This window comes from Coccinella septempunctata, chromosome 3, assembly GCF_907165205.1.
Source record: "Coccinella septempunctata chromosome 3, icCocSept1.1, whole genome shotgun sequence".
In the NCBI taxonomy this organism is placed as follows: Eukaryota; Metazoa; Arthropoda; class Insecta; order Coleoptera; family Coccinellidae; genus Coccinella; species Coccinella septempunctata.
Genome location: NC_058191.1, coordinates 31,526,745 through 31,551,020, shown reverse-complemented (window position 1 = coordinate 31,551,020; position 24,276 = coordinate 31,526,745). Strand labels below are relative to the sequence as shown.

General features: G+C 36.3%; 2 protein-coding genes across 3 annotated transcripts; one reads left to right on the top strand and one right to left on the bottom strand.

Moving 5' to 3' along the window:
- Nucleotides 1–1,662: 1,662 nt before the first annotated feature.
- On the bottom strand, nt 1,663–4,237 carry LOC123309961 (TBC1 domain family member 15). Its single transcript, XM_044893275.1, has 5 exons — nt 3,329–4,237; nt 3,026–3,279; nt 2,559–2,975; nt 2,161–2,475; nt 1,663–2,104 (listed from the first exon to the last, which is right to left on the bottom strand). The coding sequence occupies exons 1-5, from the start codon at nt 3,963–3,965 to the stop codon at nt 1,811–1,813; spliced, it is 1,917 nt and encodes a 638-aa protein (XP_044749210.1). The 5' UTR covers nt 3,966–4,237; the 3' UTR covers nt 1,663–1,810.
- Nucleotides 4,238–6,368: 2,131 nt separating this feature from the next.
- Nucleotides 6,369–23,295, top strand: LOC123309478 (gamma-aminobutyric acid type B receptor subunit 2). Of its 2 annotated transcripts, XM_044892622.1 has the most exons (11): nt 6,369–6,538; nt 6,630–6,827; nt 8,665–8,802; nt 9,224–9,499; nt 9,660–9,725; nt 10,090–10,278; nt 16,549–16,755; nt 17,172–17,232; nt 17,285–17,661; nt 19,258–19,533; nt 22,154–23,295. In XM_044892622.1, exons 1-11 carry the CDS (start codon nt 6,377–6,379, stop codon nt 23,024–23,026), a joined length of 2,823 nt encoding a protein of 940 aa, XP_044748557.1. In that variant the 5' UTR covers nt 6,369–6,376; the 3' UTR covers nt 23,027–23,295. The 2 variants fall into 2 exon arrangements, with proteins under 2 accessions (XP_044748557.1, XP_044748556.1); XM_044892621.1 differs by having other exon boundaries at nt 6,399–6,827.
- The last annotated feature ends 981 nt before the right edge of the window (nt 23,296–24,276 follow it).

The following is a 24,276-nucleotide window of genomic DNA, read 5'->3' as shown; positions in this document are numbered from 1 at the left end:
GAAAATATTTACAAAAATAAAATATTAACAAAGTGGGAATACCTACACTCAGTACCAAAAATTAGCGTAGAAATAATTATACCTATGCGACAACTGATAGAATCCGAGTTTAAAAAATAGAAATAATACTTAGAAGTATTAGTATACCAGACCAGTACACTTCTGATAATACGGCTTTTACCGCGCTATACCGTATATGAGGATTCATGCAATTCTTTCTTGTACCTTACATCTAAATTTGGAATAAGCAAAACTTTTTGTATCTATTTTATATACCCGCTGAAATAGGTATATTGTGCTATACATGCATGTACTCTGGGTTCCTCTAATTTCCCGAAAATGTATTATACTATAATTTGTGCAGTCGAATTTCGACAAAAAAGTTGTACCGTACAGACTGAAAAAAAATTCAACTCTTCTTTCAATGCAGGAATTAGAAAAATCATCAATGTTTGAAAATCATTACCTATACCTACAAGGCAACAGGCGGTTGTGTGTTGAGAATCGTAACTTTCCGGTCACAACTGTCGCATTTCTAAATTACCTGAAGCGTTTTTCAATATAAAAGAGTGGTGCCAAAATTCAATTTCGAAAACGAGTACCTAACAGTCAAAGTGTAAAACCATTCAAGTCGAAAACAGAAAATTGTGAAAGACGAGGCGAAATCAAATTGAAAGGAGCACCATGTAGGTATGCCCATTTTTTTTATTGTATTTATAAAATAATACAAAAAATATATAATATTAATAATGAAATTTTTGGAGAATCAATCATTTTGTTCATTCTTAATTATTATTCCCCCCCCTAAGAAATTTTGCATTCAACCCCCCCCCTCCCAGAAATGTAGCCTTTAACTCCCCTCTCCCCCCCCCAACAGAAATTTAACCTTGCACCGCCCTTAAATTCGAATCGGCACGGACTAGACCTCTCGTTTCAAGTAACCCCAATAAAAAATTTTACGGATTTAGGTCCGGTGATGGTGAAGGCCATAAAAATGGTACATCTGAAGGCCAAACCAACTGGGTAGGGGGAGGAGTCACATCCGTTTATAGAGATGGCCGTAGCGGAGTTCACTGCATAGTGCGCAGAACACTAATCGCTTTGGAACCAATTAGATTTCATCTCTCCAGTGAACTCTTTTAGAGATCATTTCATTTTCAACTTTTTTGTTATTTAGTTTCATTTATGGTATTCACATAAAAGTTATGAAATGCTTTAACCCATTTTGGAATCTGCATGAAAGGAACATATTATTTCAATTAACGTGCTCAAACTTTCACGAAATAAATTTCGTCTCACATATATTTTATGATGAAATTTTTCTGATGAAAATCTTTCATTAGTACAATGTGTCATGCATTTTCATTGAAAGATTAAGGGTGGAACGCTCTTTGCTGATGCGAGGTATCTTAGGATTATCCATTTATTCTAGGACACCACCTATATACTGATTGTATCCCACTACCTGCAAAATATCGAATGAGTCACATTTGTGATACAGTGACTTATTTTACCCCCACTGTAATTTGTGAACGCTTTGAGCGTCATATATCCTTTATATTGACATAACGACTTGGCGCTGCACAAGATCGTCAGAAAGATATTGAAGTGAACCCATATGATAATTTTTATACCTACTCTATGATAAATAGATTTTATTAATAATTTTTTTATAAACTTTATTGAAGTGAATACATAAAAACCATTAGCTTTGTGAAATTCATATATGTAATATTTTTTGATAATTCAAAATTCCTATTAAAACAAGAGAATAATTTTATACAAGCTGCTTGATCATAAAAATATTTCATCATAAGAAATTAGATGAAATACACTTTTCAAAACTATTTTCATCAGGACTTATTCTCACACTATCTTGTGAGCCTTGTCTCTGCATGCTGGTCGATCCATTGCAAGTGCTCATATTTTCCTCGAATGGTGAAGTTTCATGATTATCTGACAAACTATTTCCTGATATTGGAAGTCCCAACAGAAGTCTTACAATGTCGTTCAATTGCTTTGATTCCTTTATTTGGTAGTAAATTGCCTGGGCATCATTCAGGATTTTCTCAACATTCAATCTTCCACAGAGGTCGTTGATGTGCTACAATCAACGATAAAGTTGAACAGTGATTCATTAACGAAGATATACAAATATACCTTTAGTATATCTGTGAATCCATAATTGTTTTCCATCAGAGTTTGCTTCTCTTGGGTGAGAATGGCACAGCAAAGTAACAGGTGGAAATTCTCACAAGGAAAACCTGTCCAGAGGACCTCCCAAAGTGACATACAATCTTCTTCACTAAGTTCTCTTTTAAACCAAACTAACAACCAGCGGAAACAGAAGAACATATTTCCTGAATCGTGATTATTGAAATAAGAGGCAAGATCTGGATCTATAAAGGCAATAAGTGTGAATAAATTACTCAGCTGTTCTTTCATTCCATTTTGATCCGCATCAAAATTCGAACTCTGCAGAAACAATGGTTAATTTGAATTCATCCAAGGAGACAAACCAAGTATCTTATTTATTTCATTAACGGATAAAGGCTTACCAATTTGTTCATGAATCCCACAAAGCACCAAAAAGCATCAACTTCACTCTGCATCAAGTGTAGAATTGGAGCGAGAAGATCACTCATTCCTTGAACATAACCTAGATCAAAGTTGTACATAACATATGTCATCAAGATGTCATTAAGAATTTGAAGGTTAGGGTTATTGTCACCCGCATAAAAGTCTATTGTTCTATCTGTTCTACTGACATCTTTTTCTATTTGTGATTTTCTTTCTCTGTAATCTGTGAAATTGTCTTCTTGTGTCTTAGTCATTGTCTTCCACTGTAATTTCATGGAGAAGTAGTCGTCATTCTTTTGTGATATTAATTTTTGGCGTTCAGCCTTTGAACAGTTCCAAGGGTAGTAATCCAAAAGATATTTCCAAACCTCTTTTCTTAATGAAGGTGTTATCCCCTAAATTAAAAATTTTATAAGGTCGAATAGTACTTTATTACTTTTCTTACCCCTTGAAATATTATGAGTTTTAAGCATTCAGAGTCTTCAATTCTTTCCTCATGATCTTGTACCCCAAGCCATTGGTCTAATGTCAAAGGTTTTCCTCTAGGAAAATCTCTCCGCTTTGGTAAGTGAGGCACATCTATCACTTCATAGTCACCTTGCGAATGACTGGTAGAGGTACTTCCACATTCAGTTATGCTTTTATTAAGAATTTCCTTAACGTCATCACTGAGCTCCCTTTGTTCCGGACTCCTATAAACTAAATTCAAATCTAATTTATGAATTCACAATATCCGAGATTTATTAACCTAAATCTGTGATCTTAGCAAAAGCCTCAAAAGTAGCGACCATAGGCCTCTCCTGAAAATCATCCCATAATTTCCAAACACAAGGGCTGTCTGTATAAACATTCAATTCGGCAAAGGATCTATCCATTTTCTCAAATTCAGGATTGGTTTTATCCAGGACAACTAATAGATGCTTATCTCTTCTCGAAGGAATTGTCTGTACTAGAGATTTCAAAAAATTCACGAAATGCTCACAATTACCATGTTGAAATAGATAAGTACAAATTTGCTCTGATTTTCCATCATTGAAAGTTAGCCTCCTATTTTTGTCAGAAACTCTGAAGCTTTTTATTTCTTCAAAGTTAACTCTGAGGTACTTTGATCGATTTTTATACTCTGGTGGTACAGAACCACTTAACGTTCTTATTCGTCTTTCCACAGTGTTAACTACTGCCCATTCCTGATCTTGGATATCTGAATCTACAGTTACATCTATTGGTTTCCACTCAATATATTTATTTCCATCAGAATACTCAGTTATCATCAATGTACCAACAGATTTAACAAAGCTTATGAAGGAAGCAGCGGCTGAAAACAACAATACTCCATCTTGTACAAAGAGTTCATGTACATCTTCAGTTTCAGAATTATCACTCATGATTGATATGATAGCATTCAGAAGCAGAACACCCGATACATGTAAACAAAAGCAGAATGAATCAGAATAGAATATAACCACGTCACTTAATCTTTTCGGGTTAATGACATAATAGTGTCCTTTGTTAAGACTATGTATGTGTACTATGTCTATGATATTCCTTTTTCCTATATTCCTGGAATAATTGTGGAAAACGATGTTAATTCAAATGATTACGAAGAACGCCTTTTGTTATTATGAGATATTTGGAGGTTGACAACTAGGGATGGGATGGCAACCGTCCATCGAAATGATTGAAATAAAAGCATCGATGTTTTGTTATCGACATCGACATATCGAAATAAGAAGTAAGGGGCATGAAAAAAAATCGTAATCATCTTATCATCAGAGTGGCATTTTGAATATTGGATGTTTTGCGAGCTTTCAACAAAGCATAATTCATTAGCATTCAATTGCTTTACATTGTAACTCCGCTTACTTTCTAAAACGTAAGAAACAATCCAACGCTTCCTATTTATAGTCTCTTCAAACTAATTTATACACATAAAATTTAAAAATTGTTTATGTTTTCATTTACTGAAAAAGAACCTGTGCACTTTTTGAAAAAACTTGATCGGCGGGGTATCCAATAATGCTGTTGATAGGCTCCATTTATAAATCAAATTATTATTTATACAGAATGTTTTCATGACTTTTTGACAGGAGAATTCATCAAAATAAATGATTATATAAAACATTCAAGATTGCGGAGCAAATTTCCTCGACAAATGCCGCGCCTCGGTTAGATCAGATGATCAAAGGAGTGCAGTACGTTGATTTTGAACGGTACTATTTTGTTTTTTATTCCTTTCTTGAGTATGTCAATTATGGCTCATGATGGGGAATTCTCCTCAATCTGGGTTATCACAGCATATGCAAGTTTGAACTGAATAATTATGAGTTTCATTCATGAATTTTTCAAATGCACCGCGGAAACTATTCAAAATCTTTCTTAACACGTTGACTGTCCCATGCATCACATATGATTCATAAAGATTTTCGCCAGGCGTCCATGAGTCGTATGTGATTCATTGATTCATTTGACGTTCAAGATAAATATGGTTACTTTTCATGAACGCTGCAGTGTGGTCGGTTCATATGGGCTGAACGTCTTGTAGAAATATGTATTGATAACCTCAATCATAATTAATCATACATGATTCAAGAAACATCAGCATCAAGCCTTCCATTGGACTTGAAAATTTTGAACATGAACACTTCCAAATGGCTGCAGAATTAATTTTTTCATAGAATATATATTTTATCACTCAAAAGCAACCCTTATCTTGGGATAAATGTGTTGGGCGTGGGGGGTGAGAAAAAAATTAGCATGGGGACAGTCAACGTGTTAAAATACGAGGTTTTAAAATTTAAATCGCTTTGTTTCTAGTTTACGATTTGGCAACAGCGCCTACTAGAAAATAAAAAGAACAATGGCTTGTTCATGAAATAACAGCTGTTGATTTACCTACTCCCTGGCGAGCCTCAACAGCAACCGGCCATAAAAATCCAATAAAATTTTACGACCTTCCTCTTTCGTCGCAAACTTCATAGGCAGTCATAATTGTCTATCTCGTCAAGATAGTGTATTTGTTACCAAATTTAATTTTGGATGAATTCGATCAGATTTGGCAGTAGCTGATCAATTTTTCAGGCTCAATACAAAGATGTGCAAGTATTAATTGTTGCTGTTCAACAAAACTTTGATAATTCACTTCATGAGTGAAGACTTCATGAAAAATTTTTGTTGAATTGGGAACACTGAATAAAGTAAAGTGTTGGACGACCTCTGTTTGGTTTGAATTTTTTGATCTTCTAGTTTTGCTCTAATATCAGTACAAACGTTAACCAGTTCACAAAATCACACCTCATTTCGAAAACTGACGGTTGCTATTGATTGAATTTTATTTGTCTGTACTTCCATTACAGTTCTTTATTAACCCAAATCCTTTCGTGAGTAAAATGTAACTCAACTCTTAAAAACCTTATTATTATTATTTTTGATTTATTTTTTCAAGCTACTCAAACTGCCAGCTTAATATTTTAGAAAGATTATAGAGTTAACTCTATAATTTTTGCTTTTATGCGTGTGTATCAAATACTCTATTCCAGTTTTAGAACCGGAGCTCTTAAAATTATTGCTTTTTTTACTGGAACAATGAGCAAGATCCTCATCTCACATCGTCGACCAAGTGCCGAAACCTTGATAATCTGAGGGGAAGGAAATTAAAAAGCTGACTTGTCGATTGTTCTGAAGGGGCCCTTTCCTACCGCGCATATTGAAGTACATTACAACAGGCCTCTTTAAACCCCCAAAAGGATATTGTTTTAAAGTTCAGTTCGTGTTACATGCCTTTCCTTAACGTTTTGGTATGAAAAATTCCATCTGGAAGGTTTTGCTGCGACATTTTCAGTTGGGAGATGATGAATTTGAATTTGTTTCAGAAACACGTGTGCATTATTTTCGTGTCTGTGGGTCTTATCACTCTCTACATAAGTATGAAGGATCCATTGTTAGTCCCCAACAAAAAGCCGTATAATTCCTTCGTGAATGACACAAATTTCATGAGCGATTTCGATTACGCGAATGGAAATCCTTCTTTCGAAAATTATTCTTTTTTCCAGACGAATCACCTATCGAACGCGTCGTCGAATAAGAGAAAACTTGTGAATATTTTGGGACTTTTTGAGTTGTCAACTAAGTGGGGTGTGAGAAAGGAGGGTGAAAGTGAAATATTAGCTGCCCAAGTTGCTATACAACATATAAATGAAATGAACGTGTTACCAGGTTACAGGTTGAAGTTAATAGTGAATGATACCCGGGTGAGTGATTCAATTCAATCAAGTTAACGAGTGATACGTAGTCTTGGGAGCGTATATACGGTTTCATATTGATTACTTTATACATATTGTCACGTGTGGAATGAAGTGACCCCTAATATACACATCTTTGGCATTGGAATACAGCATTTTGATGTCAAACATAGGTTGTTGAACACGATGGATGTATTTGAATCATAATATGCATACACCTTATCTCTTCTTCTTTCATATTTTCAACGTCAATATCTGTGATTTCTCCTGTTATTATCTTTCAATCGAAATAAAACCTACCTATTAACATCAACATTGCTTTAGCTCTCATATGAAAAAATTCACAAATTTGTACACATGTACCAAGGACGAAAAAACTGTCTATTACAGTCAAACCTGCAAATTGATAGCCGAGGCGCAGCGGAGGATAGCAAGCAGGCGAGACAATATAGACAGTTTTTTGCCGAGGTGCATTTTACATTTTTTCGTCGAGGTTCACATACCTTCATGAAAGTAAGAAGTTACCCGTTTTATGTCCTCATCTAGGTGTCCGTAATTGCCAAGTCATGGCACCTACCTAATTCACTGGTAAACTCTAGCCGACTTCGAAAAAAAATTAATTTGACAACATCAAATGACGGTTACTCTGTCACAGGCACTTATGTTTTCATGAAATTCTGTATTCACACTATACCTATTGATCCAATCGCCCCGGGATCTAATATATTGCTTGGTGACAAACAGCTGGACGAAAAGTTAATCAGTACGAAAAGTGAATCAGGACGAAAAGTACTCGCCTTCAAAAATAGTCTACTTTTCGTTCGAAAATAAGTACGTAAAATGTAATTTTTCGTTCAGGTCGACGGAAAAAGTATTTTTTCACTGAAAAATTTTAACAGTAGATTCTTGAGGTCAAAAGATGCACTTTTTTTCTTCACCATTTTTTCCGAATCGGCTTGGTTTGAAAGATACAGGCTGAAAAACCATAAAATAATGTTATTTTTAATTCTGAGTATCTCACGAACGGTTTTCTCGAGTGAAAAGAATTTCGTTTTCATTTATTTGAGAAATCTTTTTCGAACACAAGATATCACCCGTGTCTTTCAGTTTTCTCATTATGACCATCATCAGGCAGTTTCTGCTATTCTCACTAGGTTCTTCCTGAGGTGACAATGCCCTGTAAGGTCAGTAGGTGTAGCATATTCTTGCTAAAATCCAGATGCTCCTTATAACCTCTCAAAATCCTTGTGTATTTATTATAAATCTTCTCTTTTTTTCTTTTCGCCAGTAATTCTTATAGGCTTCATACGCGGTTATCTTTTGTATTTGTTTCTCAACTTATTTGTTTTGAACCTAAGTGTTTATTGTATCAAAAGTTTTTTTTTTCCTCAGGGAGTGGAATAACAGAGGTCTTACACCGATCTACTACACTCTGTGATAGTTAAAGAGTTGAAATTTGCAATTTTTATCTTATTGTTTATTGTTTCATGACACCCAAGTATGAGTTCTATTTAAACACAGTTTGAAATTCACAATTATTGATTCAATACGTAATCCGATACATTTAACATATTATGAAGAGAATAATATGAAAGGAATTATGCTTCAAGAATTGGAAACGTTGTTTATAAAAAGAGACTTTTCAGTGTTGCTGCAAACTTATTTATAACAGAGTTGTACTCTATAGTAGCAGCCATATAGCCATATAGGTGGGCATATGCATCGAGTCTTCCCAATAATTAGAACCTAAGACCTAAGATAAGAGATTAATTCCATTGAGAGTGTAAGCGAAATATGTCCATCTTGTCACTCATTACAAATTTCCCATTGTGCACAATTTTTTCAGTGTGATCCAGGCATAGGAGTAGATCGCTTTTTCTACGCTCTTTATTCCAATAAAAATATTCTTGTTTTACTTGGATCTGGTTGCTCAAATGTCACCGAGCGTTTAGCGAATATTGTACCATACTGGAATATTCCGCAGGTGAGTATTCAGTTTCATGAATTGATGATTTCAACCTTGATCTTGAACAGCTCTGAAAAAAAAACAAGAAATAAATTACTTCACACTTCCTTAAAGAACGTAGAATGTCGATCCATGGTTTAGTTGCAAATTTGTGGTAGAATTTTGAGGTGACTTCTCTCAATCAATTGTAATATTTTTTGTCATATAGCTTTGTTCGTCAAGACCTGCTTATTTGTCAAATTTTTGACCATTCGAGTTGCATTAAAACGTTTCAATATTTTAGTAACCTTTTAGAAACTATCATCAATACTATAGGAGGAGTCCCACTTATCCGGCATATCCAGATTTATAATCAGACTGTATAAGATGCTATACTATGATCCCTATCAATTGTGGAGCAGTGTATTTCAGTTATTTCTCAAAGGGCTCATGCTTTCAGATCTCCTTCGGCTCAACCTCTCCAAACCTCAGCGATCGAAAGAAGTTTCCTCTATTCTTTCGAACGATTCCACCGGATTCTTCACACAATTCTGCCAAAATTGAGTTCCTCAGGCATTTCGGTTGGGAGGTCGTCATTTCTTTCACACAGAGTGAAAATGTTTTCCTTCTGCCAATCAATAACCTGGTCAAAGAATTGGAAATGGCCAATATATCTTGTAGAGCAACTATAACCTTCTCTGTCGATAATTACAAAGAACAGCTGAAAACACTGAAGGTTGGTATTTTATAGAGTGTGTCCATGTAGCTTCGCTGCATGGGTGAAACCATGGCACTGTCCATAAAGCATTATACCTAAAATTTGAGAGAATATCTAGTTATCCTAATATATAACTAATTGCCGTCTTCTTTGATGCAAGGTTCTTCTAATTTTTCAGGATTTGGATGTACGAATAATTCTAGCAAGTTTTTCTTCAGCATTGGCTGGTACTATATTTTGTGAAGTAAGTACAGATCTGAATGCAGCACAAGAATTTATGGTTGTAATTTTTTTATGGACATTTTGAAAGGTGCATTTCTTTTTTTGAAACTTTGAGTTTTTTACTGCAATATCTGAAACACAAGAAATGAATTTTTTCATCAAATTGCTGTATTTGTTCTGTTCGAATGAAGATATATTAATTGATGATATCTGTTAATAATATGCGAAAATATTTGGATATTCAACGAAGAATAATCTGGGTTGCCTATGGCAAGATGTTTGAGCCTTCGGAATACTGATTTAGATTTCGTTAGACACGAATATTGTTATGCTCTGCCATGTATCTAATTTAATCTAGAATCCTTTAATCCGTCTCTGTTTGTAAGGTATTCCACCTGCAAATGCATCGCGAGGATTACGTGTGGATCCTGCAGGATCATCAGGAATCGTGGTGGAAATCTCCCTGGAAAACCGAAGATTGCAAAGTGGAGCAACTGAAGCAGGCGACTGAGGGCTTAATTTTGGTTTCCGATGTCAATGAGGTTGTGGATAACGAAACCTCGGCTTACGGATTGGTATTTGAACTTCTCTAATTAAAACATTCTAGCATGTCAACAATCGATGTTATAGCACCCGCTTTCGCAAGTTTCTAGCTTTGCAAGTGTGGATTCTGAGCGTAACAGAGCGTTCGTACGGCGAAAGCTTTATCAAATGATTAATTATTTCAAGTTTCGCAACATAATTGTTGGCCGTTGTACGTATGTGCCTCCCGTGTGGTTTCAGATGTCATTCTGTTGTCCGTTGCGAGTGGAAGGACTCCGTTTCGCTCTAGTCAAATTAGTCCAAAAATTAGAACATTCTCCGGCAACATATTGAATCCACATATTTTGTAAATATTTTTTTCTTGTATATGTAACTGGCAATGACATTCTACATATACAGTGCGAGTCCCCAACTTGGAATAACTTGAGTAAATCAAAGACAGTTTTTTCTTGATATGTATTGGCCTGGGAGGTTGGTATTCCTTCGATGTATTGTATCTAGAATTCTCGAGAACTTTTGATAGATTTCCATATCGAAGACACTTACATAAACTCCAACACCTGGGCATTAGGCAGGTGAAATACTATCTTGGATAAAAGCCTCTCTATCCAATCATTATTATAGTCTGCGATTCATTACCTGCTGAGAAAACAGTCACTTCTGGAGTTCCACAGGGCTCCATCTTCTTCTTCTAGGTGCGGGGCCCCACTGGGCCGAACTGAGGCCTCGTGACCAATTGTTCGTTCGCTTGTAGTTGGAGAAACTCAAACTCTGTGACATGCTGACAAAATCGCCACAAGTCTACAGAGAGGAGTCCCTCTCACCATAGCAGTTATGGGTGTTGTGTTTCCTAGGTTTGTCATCCTTAAGTCTTCAAGGTTGCTGCAGAAGAACAGAATGTGTTCAACTGTTTCATCCGTGCTCCTGCTCCAGCGGCACAGGGAACAGCTTGTCAATCTCATTCTATTTGAGTGTTTATTAAACAAATGGCCAGTCATTGCTCCATTCACTAGACTCAGTTGTTTCCTCTCAAGAGCTAAGAGTTTTTTGACCTCAGGCAAAGAGGATGGTCTCTCAATGAGAAGCCTCGACTGTTTGAGACCACTTCTCATGCTCCATTCAGAGGAAAACTTCCTGTCTAGCCATCTATTGAAGAAGTTCTTGACGCCGGTCCCGGACCAACAAAAGTTGAGCGGGCTGCCCGCTTTGCAAGTATGTCTGCCATCTCGTTTCCCGGAACTCCTGCGTGCGCCGGGCACCAGAAAACTTTCACAATGTTATCAGAGCCTAGCTCCCGCAGCTCCCTGCATTCCTCTACTAGGTGTGAGTTAACTCTTTCCTCAGAAAAGGATTTCAGGGTTCCCTGACTGTCACAACAAATATAGATGTGTTGGCCGGAGTAGGTACCCTCTAGTGTGCAGACCAAAACAGCCTACAGTTCAGCCTGCACTATGGAACAAACCTTTCCTAGAGGGATGGACAGATTTAAACGAGGTCCCACAATTCCCACTCCAGTCCATGTGGGCATCATAGAGCCATCGGTGAACCAAGTGGGACCTTCAGGCTCAAGAAGCCTGTTTGGTGTAGACCATAGGTCCCTGTTAGGGATAATTACCCTGTAGGGTTCGGCAAAGTAGAAGCTTGTGCCCGCGCAGCCCCCTCTATGGAGAAAGAATGCGTTGGCATCCTTCACCATCTTCAGAGCCCTCGCGTGCTTCCTGAATAGTCCTTTACCGCGCCATTGTCCCCGTTCCCAAACTCTAAGAGCTGTCTGCATAGCCACCTGTGTAACTACAAGGTGTTAAGGAGGTAAGCCCAGCAGACACTCCATAGCTGCCGTAGGGGTGGATCTCAGAGCGCCTGTGATGGTTAGACATGCGTTCCTCTGACATCAAGTCATAATGTTGCGGCTGCAGTTCTTCCCCATGGAAGTACACCACAACAGAGATGCGTAGGTAAGGATAGGGCTCATCACTACACTGTACAAACAGTGCATGATGTGTGGTTTGAAGCCCCATCCTTTACCAAGCATTCTTCGAGTAGACCAAAAAATTACATTAGCCTTGCTTGATTGAGTCTCAATGTGTTTGTTCCATATTGGGCACCATTTAATTTGTGTACGTCTCCCCTTTCCAGTCCGTTCTACTGTAGATGGTCTATGTTTGCCACAAAAATCTACAACTTTACCGTCAGAGAGCCTACAGCGTGATCTAAATACTGTTAGAACAACCCTCGAGTAACATAGTGATAGTGGACCTATGAAAGTTGTATCCAGTCACTGTGATCCGAGCATGTGTTTCACCCATTTGTGTGAAGGCTAAACAATCGGCTATGCTGTCTACGAAACGTTCAGGTTTAAGATTACCTGAAGGGTATATTAAGTCACACTGGGTACGAAATAACAAACTTTTATTCAGTTCGAAGATGAAGAAATCTGAACTGCTGTCACTACTGATCTCTCTGATATCAACTCAAATCATTCCAAGTTAGAGACCAGCACTGTATGTTAAAAGTACGTTTCGATTTCATCTGGACTCTTTCTTTCTTAGGCTTCTATATTAGTACCTACGTGATATCCTGATATAAGGAAGAATAAGTTTCGGATAAAAAGACTACCTTTTTGATAAAAAACGCGTTAAAAGAGGGACCTCTTTGAACCCTCTCTTTGAAATCCCATGCAGAGCTATTCCAAAACAAAATTGATATTTTTATAACCGAGCAATCTTCGAATCTATCGTCTAACTTTTGAATATCAAATCCTTTTCCTTTGCCTCAAACAATCTGTTCTTTAAAGCTAACGACAAAAGGGCCAATATTGGTACGATTAAACACTAAATAAGCATAAATATTTCTTAAGCAGAAAATTCATTAACAGCGACAATTATAATAAATAAGTATATTGATACTAAAAAATGAACACTATAAATAACCAAATCCTCGAATGAAGGAATCCAAATCACATTGTGAAGCTCAAAAAAACTGGAAGATAACGATGACCTGCCTTGTCAATTTTAATGTTTCCTCGTTTATGTAAACTAATATCTTCATTTCACTATGTGATGAACAACTTTGATCGCAACGTCTTCCATAAACTCATCATCTTACGATAATAATCCAGATGAAGCACCGGGGAAAACCGATCTTTCACGTTGAATATAATTGGGGATTCACACAATGTTCGATGACGGTAGGATTACCAAAGGAACTCTATTATTGGAGTGATTGAAGGTTGATTGTGTATAATAATGGACAAACGATCGCCTTATTCTCTGTTCGTCTTGCACAATAATTTAAGTCTATCTGAAATTGGCGTCAAAACTTCATTATCTAGGAAAAAACATTGCATTTTCCATTTGGTTGCCGATATGTGTTTTCTTACTAAGACAATATTATACAGGCTGTCTGTAAACAAATGCGAAGGATTCAGGGAGATGATTCCTCGGGGAAAATAAGCAGGGGTAGTTCCTATAAAAATTTTTCGAAATCGACCTCCTTTCAAAGATACAGCCTTTGGAAGGCGATGACGAGTTGACAGTTTTTAAATTTTTTTACGGGTTCTAAGAAACACTGAGTCATAAAACTATAAATAATATGAAGTTGATGTTACTCACACAACTTTTATAGATCTCATAACTTTATTATTAGGGGTTGAAAATCCCAACCCTTTCCTTTGAAAATGTTTTCGTGGGATAGATTTTCGAAAAATAAAATTCACTTATGGTTTCCCATTCAATTCTGGGGAAAAAAGGCACAAAAAAGGTGGTTTTGCAGAAAATTCAGAAATACGTATTCGTATCGCTCCAAGGTTTGTCTACTCATATTGTCATCACAACCAATACTATAGGTTTTTTGTGAGTTTTTTTTGGTACCTATAGTATTAATTATTTTGTCAACATATAATGTTTCATATTCCTGCTGTGTGCGAAAAAACCATACCACTGAATGTATTTGCCATGATTCACATGCATCCCTGTAAAAAACACTAGAACTGATTGTAATATGAAGCTATGAATGCTTCTCATCAAGCCCCAATCAAACACTGCATTCGTGTCGCAGAAAACTCTTTCGAATTGCAGAACACCCACGTTGTGAACATCGCAAAAACTTCCAGGAATAATTCAACCACTAACACCAATTAATTTCAGCTTTGTGGACGCAATCCAAATAATCATGGCATTAAGTCAGAGAGTGTGTAGGATGGGATCGTTGCCAGTGAAAAGTCAGAACAATTAGTGGCACAATCGACTGCAGACTCAATTAACGGATAGTCGAAAATAGCATATCATCTTGGTATTTCGTAAAATCAGCCGATCAACTGTGAAATTGAATCCTACGTTTCGATATATCGTTACTATGCCAGTATGCCACAACAAATTTATTGCGAAGAAAACTTCCAGCAACCCTGCAATTCGAAAACTCATATATGAAGGCTAATTTTTCATTTCACTTCGCACTTCCATCATTTAGTGATGCACATTCTTAAGATGTATGGACAAGTCATAGCTTTGACCGCCAGGTTCATTTGATCTTAGCTCCATGAATTCATTTCGCGTCTGTAAAGAGAATTGTGGCTATGTTTAGCATCCCAGTGCTGGATCATCTAGTTGGAGAACCGATGATGCTAAATCGGGATTTACAGCGTCGTGGAGACCTAGTAGATTTTAAAGAGCAGATGGTAGAGAGGAAAAAAAGGTTCTATGATGTATGCACTTTCAGAGGTGGGAAAGCGTCTGCAAGTATTCAAAGATGTGAAAAAAATCGTCAGGTGTACATACTCGAGCGTGTCAGATTAAGATATTTTATATGCCCTCCGCGTCTCTGAATATAAATTCATTTTAATCTGACAATTTTCGTGGGAGGAGGGGGCTGGCCGTACGAAAGAGTTGAAAATGGTAAAAAAAAAATTTTTTTTTAGCGTGTCAGATTTTTTGAGGATATGTATATTGTACCCAAAGGAAGCTACTTTCCAAGGGACTGACAATTCGGACGCAAGGTCACAGCGGTCCTTTGAAAATGCAAAAAAAATCGTTTCTTGTACAGGGTGGGCAAATTTCGATGTTTTAGCACTACAGCTTTTAAAACAGAGGAGATAGACAAAATCTGATACATAACTTTGTCATAGTCATAGCTTCGTAATAAAAAATCCTGCTAAAAAGCCGAGCACGCCACTGGATTCTACGTAAAAAAGTGCCTGTATAATGTTTCAATTTCAGAGCTCTATCATCAGTGTTAGCGGAGATATAAATTATTTTCGATATCGCCACTTTTCCAATTTTTGCTTATAACTCGAAAACAAAAGAAATTGGCCGAAAATGACTACTACTATTGTTAGTTCCTCAGAAGAAGATAACGAGAATGGGGTATCAGATTTTGTGTATCTCCTCTGGTTTAAAAACTGTAGTGCTAAAACATCGAAATTTGCCCACCCTGTACATATTCGAGCGTGTCAGATTTTTATACAGATGGTTGATCTTGGTGTTGCAGACGTGTTGACCCATTAATCTGACAATAATCGGGGGGGGTTTTCAATCTGACACTTTGACGATGATAACAAGGCATTTTTTTTAAATATCTCCCTTCCTGTACCTCTAATCGTTTCTGTATTCATTATGAAAGTTGTATATAATGAAATTCTATACAACTTTTGTCTGAAGCAATCTTTCATACCCTTCGCCGTTTTCGAGCTAGAGGGTGATGAGGGCGAGGAGCTTAGGCACACATGCGAAAGGCCAAGGTCAATGTAGAAACCCAGTCTAATGTACATTTATCGCCATATTTTTGAGAACGTTTTAGTATACCTCGCGGTTAAGGACTGAGTTGCAGTACACTTACTCCACTCTGTATTTATTCTAGTAACTATATGGTATTGCAATAGACTGCAGCCAGTTCCATTTACATGGATAGGTTAAAAACCTATCAACAAATGCTTGTTTTGAGTCTTGCGAAAGAATAAAATCGATCGATGTAAGCAAATATGCTCTACACAGTATCACTAGCTAGAGCTAGCTTGTGGTATAGTTTAGGTACTGCTGGGAGCTCATTTGATTTTAAGTTGTAGAAATTAAAAGTAGAAACTAGAAGACGAGGAAATAATCCTTTAAAAATAAGGGACAAGATAGTAACCATAGAATTATTTCACTCAAGAGCGAAATCATACCCTAGTCAAAGATAGAACCTCATGCGTATACATACAGTAACATTGGGAGCTTCTCTGAAATATTCATTTCCCATTTATCGTCTAAAACTGTCTATCTGTCTAAAACTCATTCATTGTGTTAATAGTGTTCCTGTCCATGTTTCAGAGTGACTATTCCTTAGAAACCTTCAATTCGACGGTGAAATCGAAATTTATCAAGTACGTCTACGATGCCGTATGGGCCATAGCTTTGGCCCTCAGAGGAAATAGGTTAATTACATGCAGCACTTCGAAATATTATTACCACCGCAGAGGAGAGATGGTTGCTCAATTTGTGGAGGAGATGGAATCGTTAAGTTTCGCAGGACTTTCTGTAAGTTCTAGGCTGAAGCCAATTATTTCGGTATCTCAGAAACTCTCCATTGATTAACCGAGCTAAATTGTTCTTTGTTGATTAGTAAAGCCGATTGGTTGTATAATTCACTTGTCTGTTTGGAGCCCCATAAACATAATCATATATTTATAAGCAAAAGTTGCTGGGTGAAACGCTTTATTTTTACCAGTTTTACAATTGAATACACCCTGTATAAGATTTGGTACATTTGGATAAAATTTAATTATTTATTCTTTATATTCTTAATACAAGAATAAACATCAAGGCAAGTTTGATTCAAGCATCCCTTATCTTATATTTATGCTGCATTTCATCCAAGAGCACACAAGTTCCCTTTTAAATTTGAGAATAAAATGTAAAGACACTCCGAATTCTGTGAAGGAAGTCTGTTTCAGGGACCCGTTCGATTTTCTGGCCCAGATCGTGTGGGAAACTCACTCTTCACTCAAATTCAAGGTTCTTCCAGATATTTTTCCCATTTCATCAAATGAAATGATCATTTTTTCAGGCGGAGGAAAACTCCAAATTGCTGTATACGAATCCGACGTTGACAAATTGAATTTTGGATGTATAAATTGCTTCCCAGTGATATGGAAACATGGAAAAGTCCCAATTGCCCAACGGATTGTGAAAGTTATAATATTGAAAATGCCGCTTTTCCTTTACTACATGGTTTGTTCAACAACATGCATGGGAATTATGGCTTCTATGTTGTTCCTTTACTTCAACCTGAAGTTTCGGGCTGTTAAGAATTTGAAGTTATCCAGTCCCAAACTGAACAACGTGGCAGTTCTTGGATGTATTCTAGTATACTTTTCAGTTATACTCATGGAAATTGATAAGATTATTGAGGTTTCTAGGAAAACTTTCACCGGATTTTGTACTGTGAGTAACATAGGTACTAGAATTAAACTCCTATTAGACGAAAGGCCAATGTCTAGTGACAATAATTCTAGAGTCTTGAAACTTTTGATTTCGTTATTGTAGAAGATCATCATCATCATCATTATCATCATCATCATCATTTGTTTATTTGTCTCAAATTTTCACAATAACAGGTTGACAGTATTATAAACAGACAAAAAGGACCACACAACGATTTAGAAACCGATGCACAGAATAACCTGTGTTGTGTGGCCCATGGGTGAGATGATAAATATTCCTGATTTCTCAATAGCCACCAGTGCATATCAGTATCATTGAAATTTATAAACATTCATACCATTGTCCATTATCAATGGAATGAAATCCTTATATAGATAAATAAAAAAATCATCATTAAATAAAATACCTCTGTACCGATACATCAATGTATAAAAAACATCGGTGTCTACCAAAATTTAACACATTTTCGAAAGTGGCTATCTCTTGAAGTACTTATTTGATTCAGATGATTTTTTGTGAACTTTAATGTGAGAATATTCTTCATATTTTAATTCTACATTACAACTGAGATTGAAGAGGGTATAAAAGGATACAAATATTTTTTAACTGGAATTATCCATATCCTGCATCAATGACAACATGGGGTGTCAACTAGTGTCAAAATCAAGCCCCATGAACATTTTGGATTTTCGTTTATGATATTATTTCCGTTATCGCAAAAGTTGCACGCTTTCGAAGAAAACGCTGTAAATGCAGTAGTCAAATATGCAATTTCAAAACATCGAGATCAGTTCTCTTGGTGTGGTTTATGATCTTTATGCCAACAAAAAATTCTCCTAATTCGCTAATTTTCGTCATTTTAATCATTTAACACTGTAATCAAGTTATACAGGAGTGTCTCTGACTCGTACAAATATTTTAACAGTAGATTCTTGAGGTCTAAAGAAATACATTCCCAATACCATTTTTTCCGATTACGCCATGATAAAAAGATGAATGAATCTGTTCAAAGCAAATATTATGATTTTAAGTTTGAACTAGTGATTATGTACAATTGTGAGTTCGAACTGAAAGTTGAAATGCCTACAGATACGTATGACCCCGTCATATTGCGGATAAAGGAAAAATCTAACATAGGGTTTTCCGCAGAAGCGTTCACACCAGCGTGGGAATGCACGTTCCACGTCACGTCAGAACAATTTGAATGATTCCGCGGAGAATCGTATGTTAGATCTTTGAATCATGCGCATTATGACGTGGTTCACGTCAAGTCAGAGTATTCTGTAGGCACCTTTATACATAATTGTCAGTTTGAACTGGATCATGATATCTATAATTTTTGACTGAATTCCTAAAGGCTCGACTGACACGTTATATGAACGTGTAATAAAATGAATTCAGTTCGGAATTCCTCATCAACATTAAGGATCAAAAGGTGTCTGAATTGAAAGGGAGGAGAAAAACAAATGATATTCTTCAAAGAGTGCGTAATGCTGCATGCTCATCGGAATTTCCAGTAGCCTAGCCGGCCCATCAAATATGTTATCAATTCCATCTGAACGGATCCCTGACGAAATCTCATAATCATACTTTCAGGCCAAAGCGTTCCTTTTGTCAGCCGGATTTTCCCTGGTCTTTGGATCGATCTTCGCTAAAACCTACAGGGTTCATAAGCTTTTCAACAATTGCAGAACAAGCGTCGTTAAAACGAAATTCTTGAAAGATACACACTTGATTGCTCTCATCTCGACTCCTGTTGTTGTCGACGCAATCATCTTGTCTCTGTGGGTGGTGATCGATCCGTTGGACAGGAAGCTGCACAACCTGACGTTGAATTTTATCGGTAGAAGCAACGTGGTTTATCAGAATCAGGTGAGTTGCTTTCATAATAATACGAAAATTTTTTTTTTATTAGACTTCGTTGAAACAGAAAGCATTAACTATCGGGTAAGTCACAACAACAGGTCTTATTATGTGTAATTTTTATTGATAAATCATAGCTTTTGATCAATGTCTTGATCTTCTTCAGTGATATTCATTGTGAAGTTTTCTTAAGAGGAGTTTATAACACGGGACTTTCTCGCCATTCGTATGAGGGGGAAAGACTACCAGAATGTGGGGTGTTGCTGCAACACTTGAACGATGAGTAGAAGTTACGAATAGTATAATACAATGGTTTCCACTTTCGTTGAAAAGATGGCAGCACTTAACTAACGTCTTTTTTCAGTTTCACCAGGATACGAATTATAGCCAATGGCGAGACTCTTCGAGGAATTTTTTCATGTGGAAATTCATAGAAGAGATAGTTTCACCTCGGAAAGTTAATAACATGAATGAATATTTGTTCTTCAATGAAAAAATTTTTAATTATTTTTCCGTTTGACGAATAAAAAAAAATTCTGGCTTTCCGAGATGCCGAACTGATTGAATTGAATTATAATGAAAACCTCATATGAATTAGTAGTTTCTGACGTAAGATATTCGTTTTTTCTTTTTGAACTGATCACTAAAACGGTGTAGACCCCTCTTAAGGGAAAGTATTACATACGATTCGAGATCAAGACGATCGACATTGGCTGCTTTACGGATGTTACCCCAAATCCGGAAATGTGCCACATCTTTGAGCAAAAGCTTGAATTACGAACTGATAGAAATTACCAAGCGGGAGATGATATTATTAGGAATATTGAATAATTTTCAGTTATTCCTGAATTTCAGCGTAATTTTGGTATATATCACTATGAAGATTTTTGCAATATATAAAGAATTATTGTGGAAACATTTTTTTGTATAGACACTATAGTGCAACTTTTTTTTCATAAAAAACCAACAAAATTGAAAAAAAAAAGAGACTTCAATTTAAAAAAAAATCAAAGCTTTACGTACAAAATTGAAAGCTTGAATTAAGACTATAGTGAAAGCGGTTTTTGAATGAAGATTCTCGAGGTATTACTTCTCCCTTAAGTTCAAGTTTTAAAAAAACCTCTAATCGAATATCACTGATTGTACGGTCCAAGTACTCCAAAATATGTACTTACTTCGATCCAGCTTCAAATTGTTCTTAACAGTCCTTACACTTTTTCTTAAATATCTCGAAAAATATGCGGTTTAGCGCAAATTGTATATTATAAGTATATAAAAATATCTATATTAAATTTCGAACAAAAACGATCGCATATATAATCTTGCTGAAGTAACAAGTTTTAGAGTTACAGGAGCTGTAAAAAGCAATAATTTTTCGCATTTTTCGAATTTTTTTAGAAGATGAAATTATCACTAAGGAAACCATTTTTTACACGATTGTGCCTCTTAAAACTAATTTCGATTTAAGTGCCTGGTTGTTAGTGATGAGCCCTTGAAGGAACGACAATCTCAACAATTTTTCGCTAGATTTTGATGAGACGAGTGTTGTAAAGCCGTAATCCCGATCCGGCTCGAGGGACCAAGAAATGTTGTTTATCTGATTGAAATAACACTAGTTCTTGTCAACAATTTTTCGTAATAGAAATCGTCTCTCTGTTAAAGAGTATGGTTTTCTTGAAACTTCGTCAAAGGACATGGCCGATCTCTTCACCCAGACTTATGCATCTAAGAATAGTTTGGACTCATGTGTCCAGTTGCAAAATGGCGAAGTTGCAAGGGAACCATTCTCTTTAACATTATGATGATCCTGATTAGGAAAAATTGCTCCAACACGTCCAACTGATTATTATTTCAGGGATTAAGGATCATTTCAGGTGATTTATGGACCGAATTCCAAGAAAGAACTGGACCAGACGGAATACCGGATATTCCCGGCTACTCCAAAAGTATTTCAAAGCTAATACCTCTTCTCTGTAAATTATTGAGCATTCCATATCCCATATAAGCGAGGAGATTTTCCCGATTTTTGAAAAAGCGCACGCGTACAGCCCACATCAAAGAGAAGAAGATTTTCTATCAATAAGGTTTTAATAAATGAGTCCGGTTTAGTTCGTACGCAGAGAGCAGAGAATTTCCGTCCTAATGATGCCAGGCTTCGTATTTCTAATTTGCAAGGTGGAAATAGGGATTCTTTTCTCTTAGTATTCCAAGTTGAAATTTCAGCATTCGGAACTGCTTCAAGCTATTTCTGCTTCTGAGCGAGTGCAGGTTAACTGCTTTGTCAAAATTAGTTCAATTTATTATAAACCCAGAAATTTAATTGAGAGAAATGTGTTGACCAAAAAAATGTTTCGTGCTATTGCATAATAGCATATCCAATATATGTAGGTAAAACATACGAGGTTTCCAGTAATTTTCAGTTTGAGTGAAATAATTGCCAACTAGATTGGTTCAGTTTTTAGGGGAAGTAATTCTTTGAAATTCAAGAAGGTGCTAGAATATTTCTTATAATTTCAGACATCGAATAATCACTATACTGAGCTAATATGATGGCGCTATCTGAGAGAAAATGATAATGATATCATATTCTACCTATAAATGGTTTTTTAAGACTTTTGTTTCATTTCAGGTTCAAGTTTGCGCATCCAAAAACACCGCTGGATGGTATTTCGCCCTTTATGGATACAAAGGAATCGCCCTCATTATGGGAGTTCTGGTTGCATGGAAAAACAGAAACGTGAAAGTCCCTACCCTTAACGAGTTTCGATATATCGGAATCTGTGTATACTCCGTAATTTTCACAGCTGTAATGCTCATTTTGTCCAATTTCATCGCGGAATACGTGGTACTGAGTTATTTGAGTAGCTCTTGCAGCATCATAATCGCAACATCCTTAACGCTGTTCCTGTTGTTCCTTCCGCAATTCCAGCTTTTATTCGGCAGAAGGAAAAACGACGATTTACTCATGCAGAGCATGGGATTGAAATTCGAATGTAACACGAGACGGTTCATTTATAAAGATCAAAAGGAGCTACTCAACAGGCTCGAGATCCAAAACAGAGTTTTCAAATGCGAGATTGAAGCTCTGGACGATGAGATCAGGTATCTGGAGAGCCTCCTCACCAGATCCTCCACTAGCTCTAATATCGCCAAATCCGACGTTTATACAATAAGTAGGCCCTTGCGTCTTGATCTACCAGAGCGTGGTAGTGCGAGAGCGTCTTGGCCAACAAGTCGCAATGATTCCGAGGGTACTAAGCCTCGGTTCTCCTCGGAAAATGAACTCAATGAAGGATTTTTCAACAGATTCAAACTTTTCGGGAAGATAAGGAAATTTTTTGGCGATTTATCATCTATTGGAGACATTGCATCTGTTGTCGATCAGGAAATAATTGATTCGGAAAAGAGGTTTGAAGGACGTGACACGTTGGAAGCTAGAGAGAGTGTTGAGTCTCTTGATATAAATCAAATAGAACCAGGGTGTATAATTTATCATGTGTAGATGACCTGTAGAAAGGAACAATTTTTCTGGCCATTGGTCAATATGATTGTTACATAGGGAATTTTAGAATATGTAGGTATTCAAGAGACTAGGCATCAAAGGAATTGATCACAATACAATTATTAATATAGTTGGATAGTTTTGAGTTAATCATCGAGTATTGTGTTCAGTAACAGATTGTTTAATGTAATGTTAGGTTCAAACTCGAAATAAGTTGTTCGTCTTGAGTATTGTTATACGGGGAAAAATAAATCAGTTAGTAAAATGAAGGAATATTATTTTATGATGCAAAAATTTCCTAAAAACTTTTTTTGCTCTCTATAGACACCGTCATTTGTATATACTTCATTCAAATTTATTTTAGCAGTCGGTTGGCCATGATATAATTTTCTCAAGTTTTTGTAACTAGAACGAAGTTAGGTTGGCCCTCATGAAATGTCGTTAATGTCATAACGCCGTTGCCACAACTAATATCAATTTTTATTACGAAAATGCCGAAAGTGATTGAAAAAAGAGACAGGGTTTCAGGAAGTGCTATTTAGAATTCAGGTCCGCTCATTCAAATACTTATACCCTGATATTCTAAAATCCACAATACGTCAGACGGTAGCGAACATATTCAATGTAGGAGAATTTATATAATGTTGCATCTGAATCTAAACGACTTATATTTCAGCTGGATAGTTCCACAATCAGAAAGATTGTGAATGAAGAGGATGACAAAGAATTTCCTTTTATTGGGAGACCCAAAAAAGTGGTGGCATTTGAGAATTTTATGTATGAGTGAATTAATGCGAAAATTTTACTACAGGATTTTTGATAAATGTCATCGGAGAATAAGTTCCCTAAAATGGATTTTTCTATTTTTCATTTGACTTGTCCTATACAATGTAAATGTCTTAAGGTACTAATAAATACCTGATTATTATTATTACATCAATGTATTAAGATGAATAGCCACAAATACGCGCAAGTTGCTCTGTTACTTATTTATTCATGTGAAATTTTTGTTCGAAAGTGAAGTTCATCTTAACTTGAAATTTCCTTCAATTCCTTTCACTTATATTGATGCAAGATGATTTTTGTTGAAGAATTTAACATTCTTGTAATTATCTGTTAATTCCTTCGGGAGATACCCATTCCCAACCACTGCATCATAAGCATTTCATCTTCGGGTTAATATTTTTGAAATCTACGAATGATGTAAGCCAAAGAAGATAACGAACATTAACTCTCGTCAAGCTAGTGCA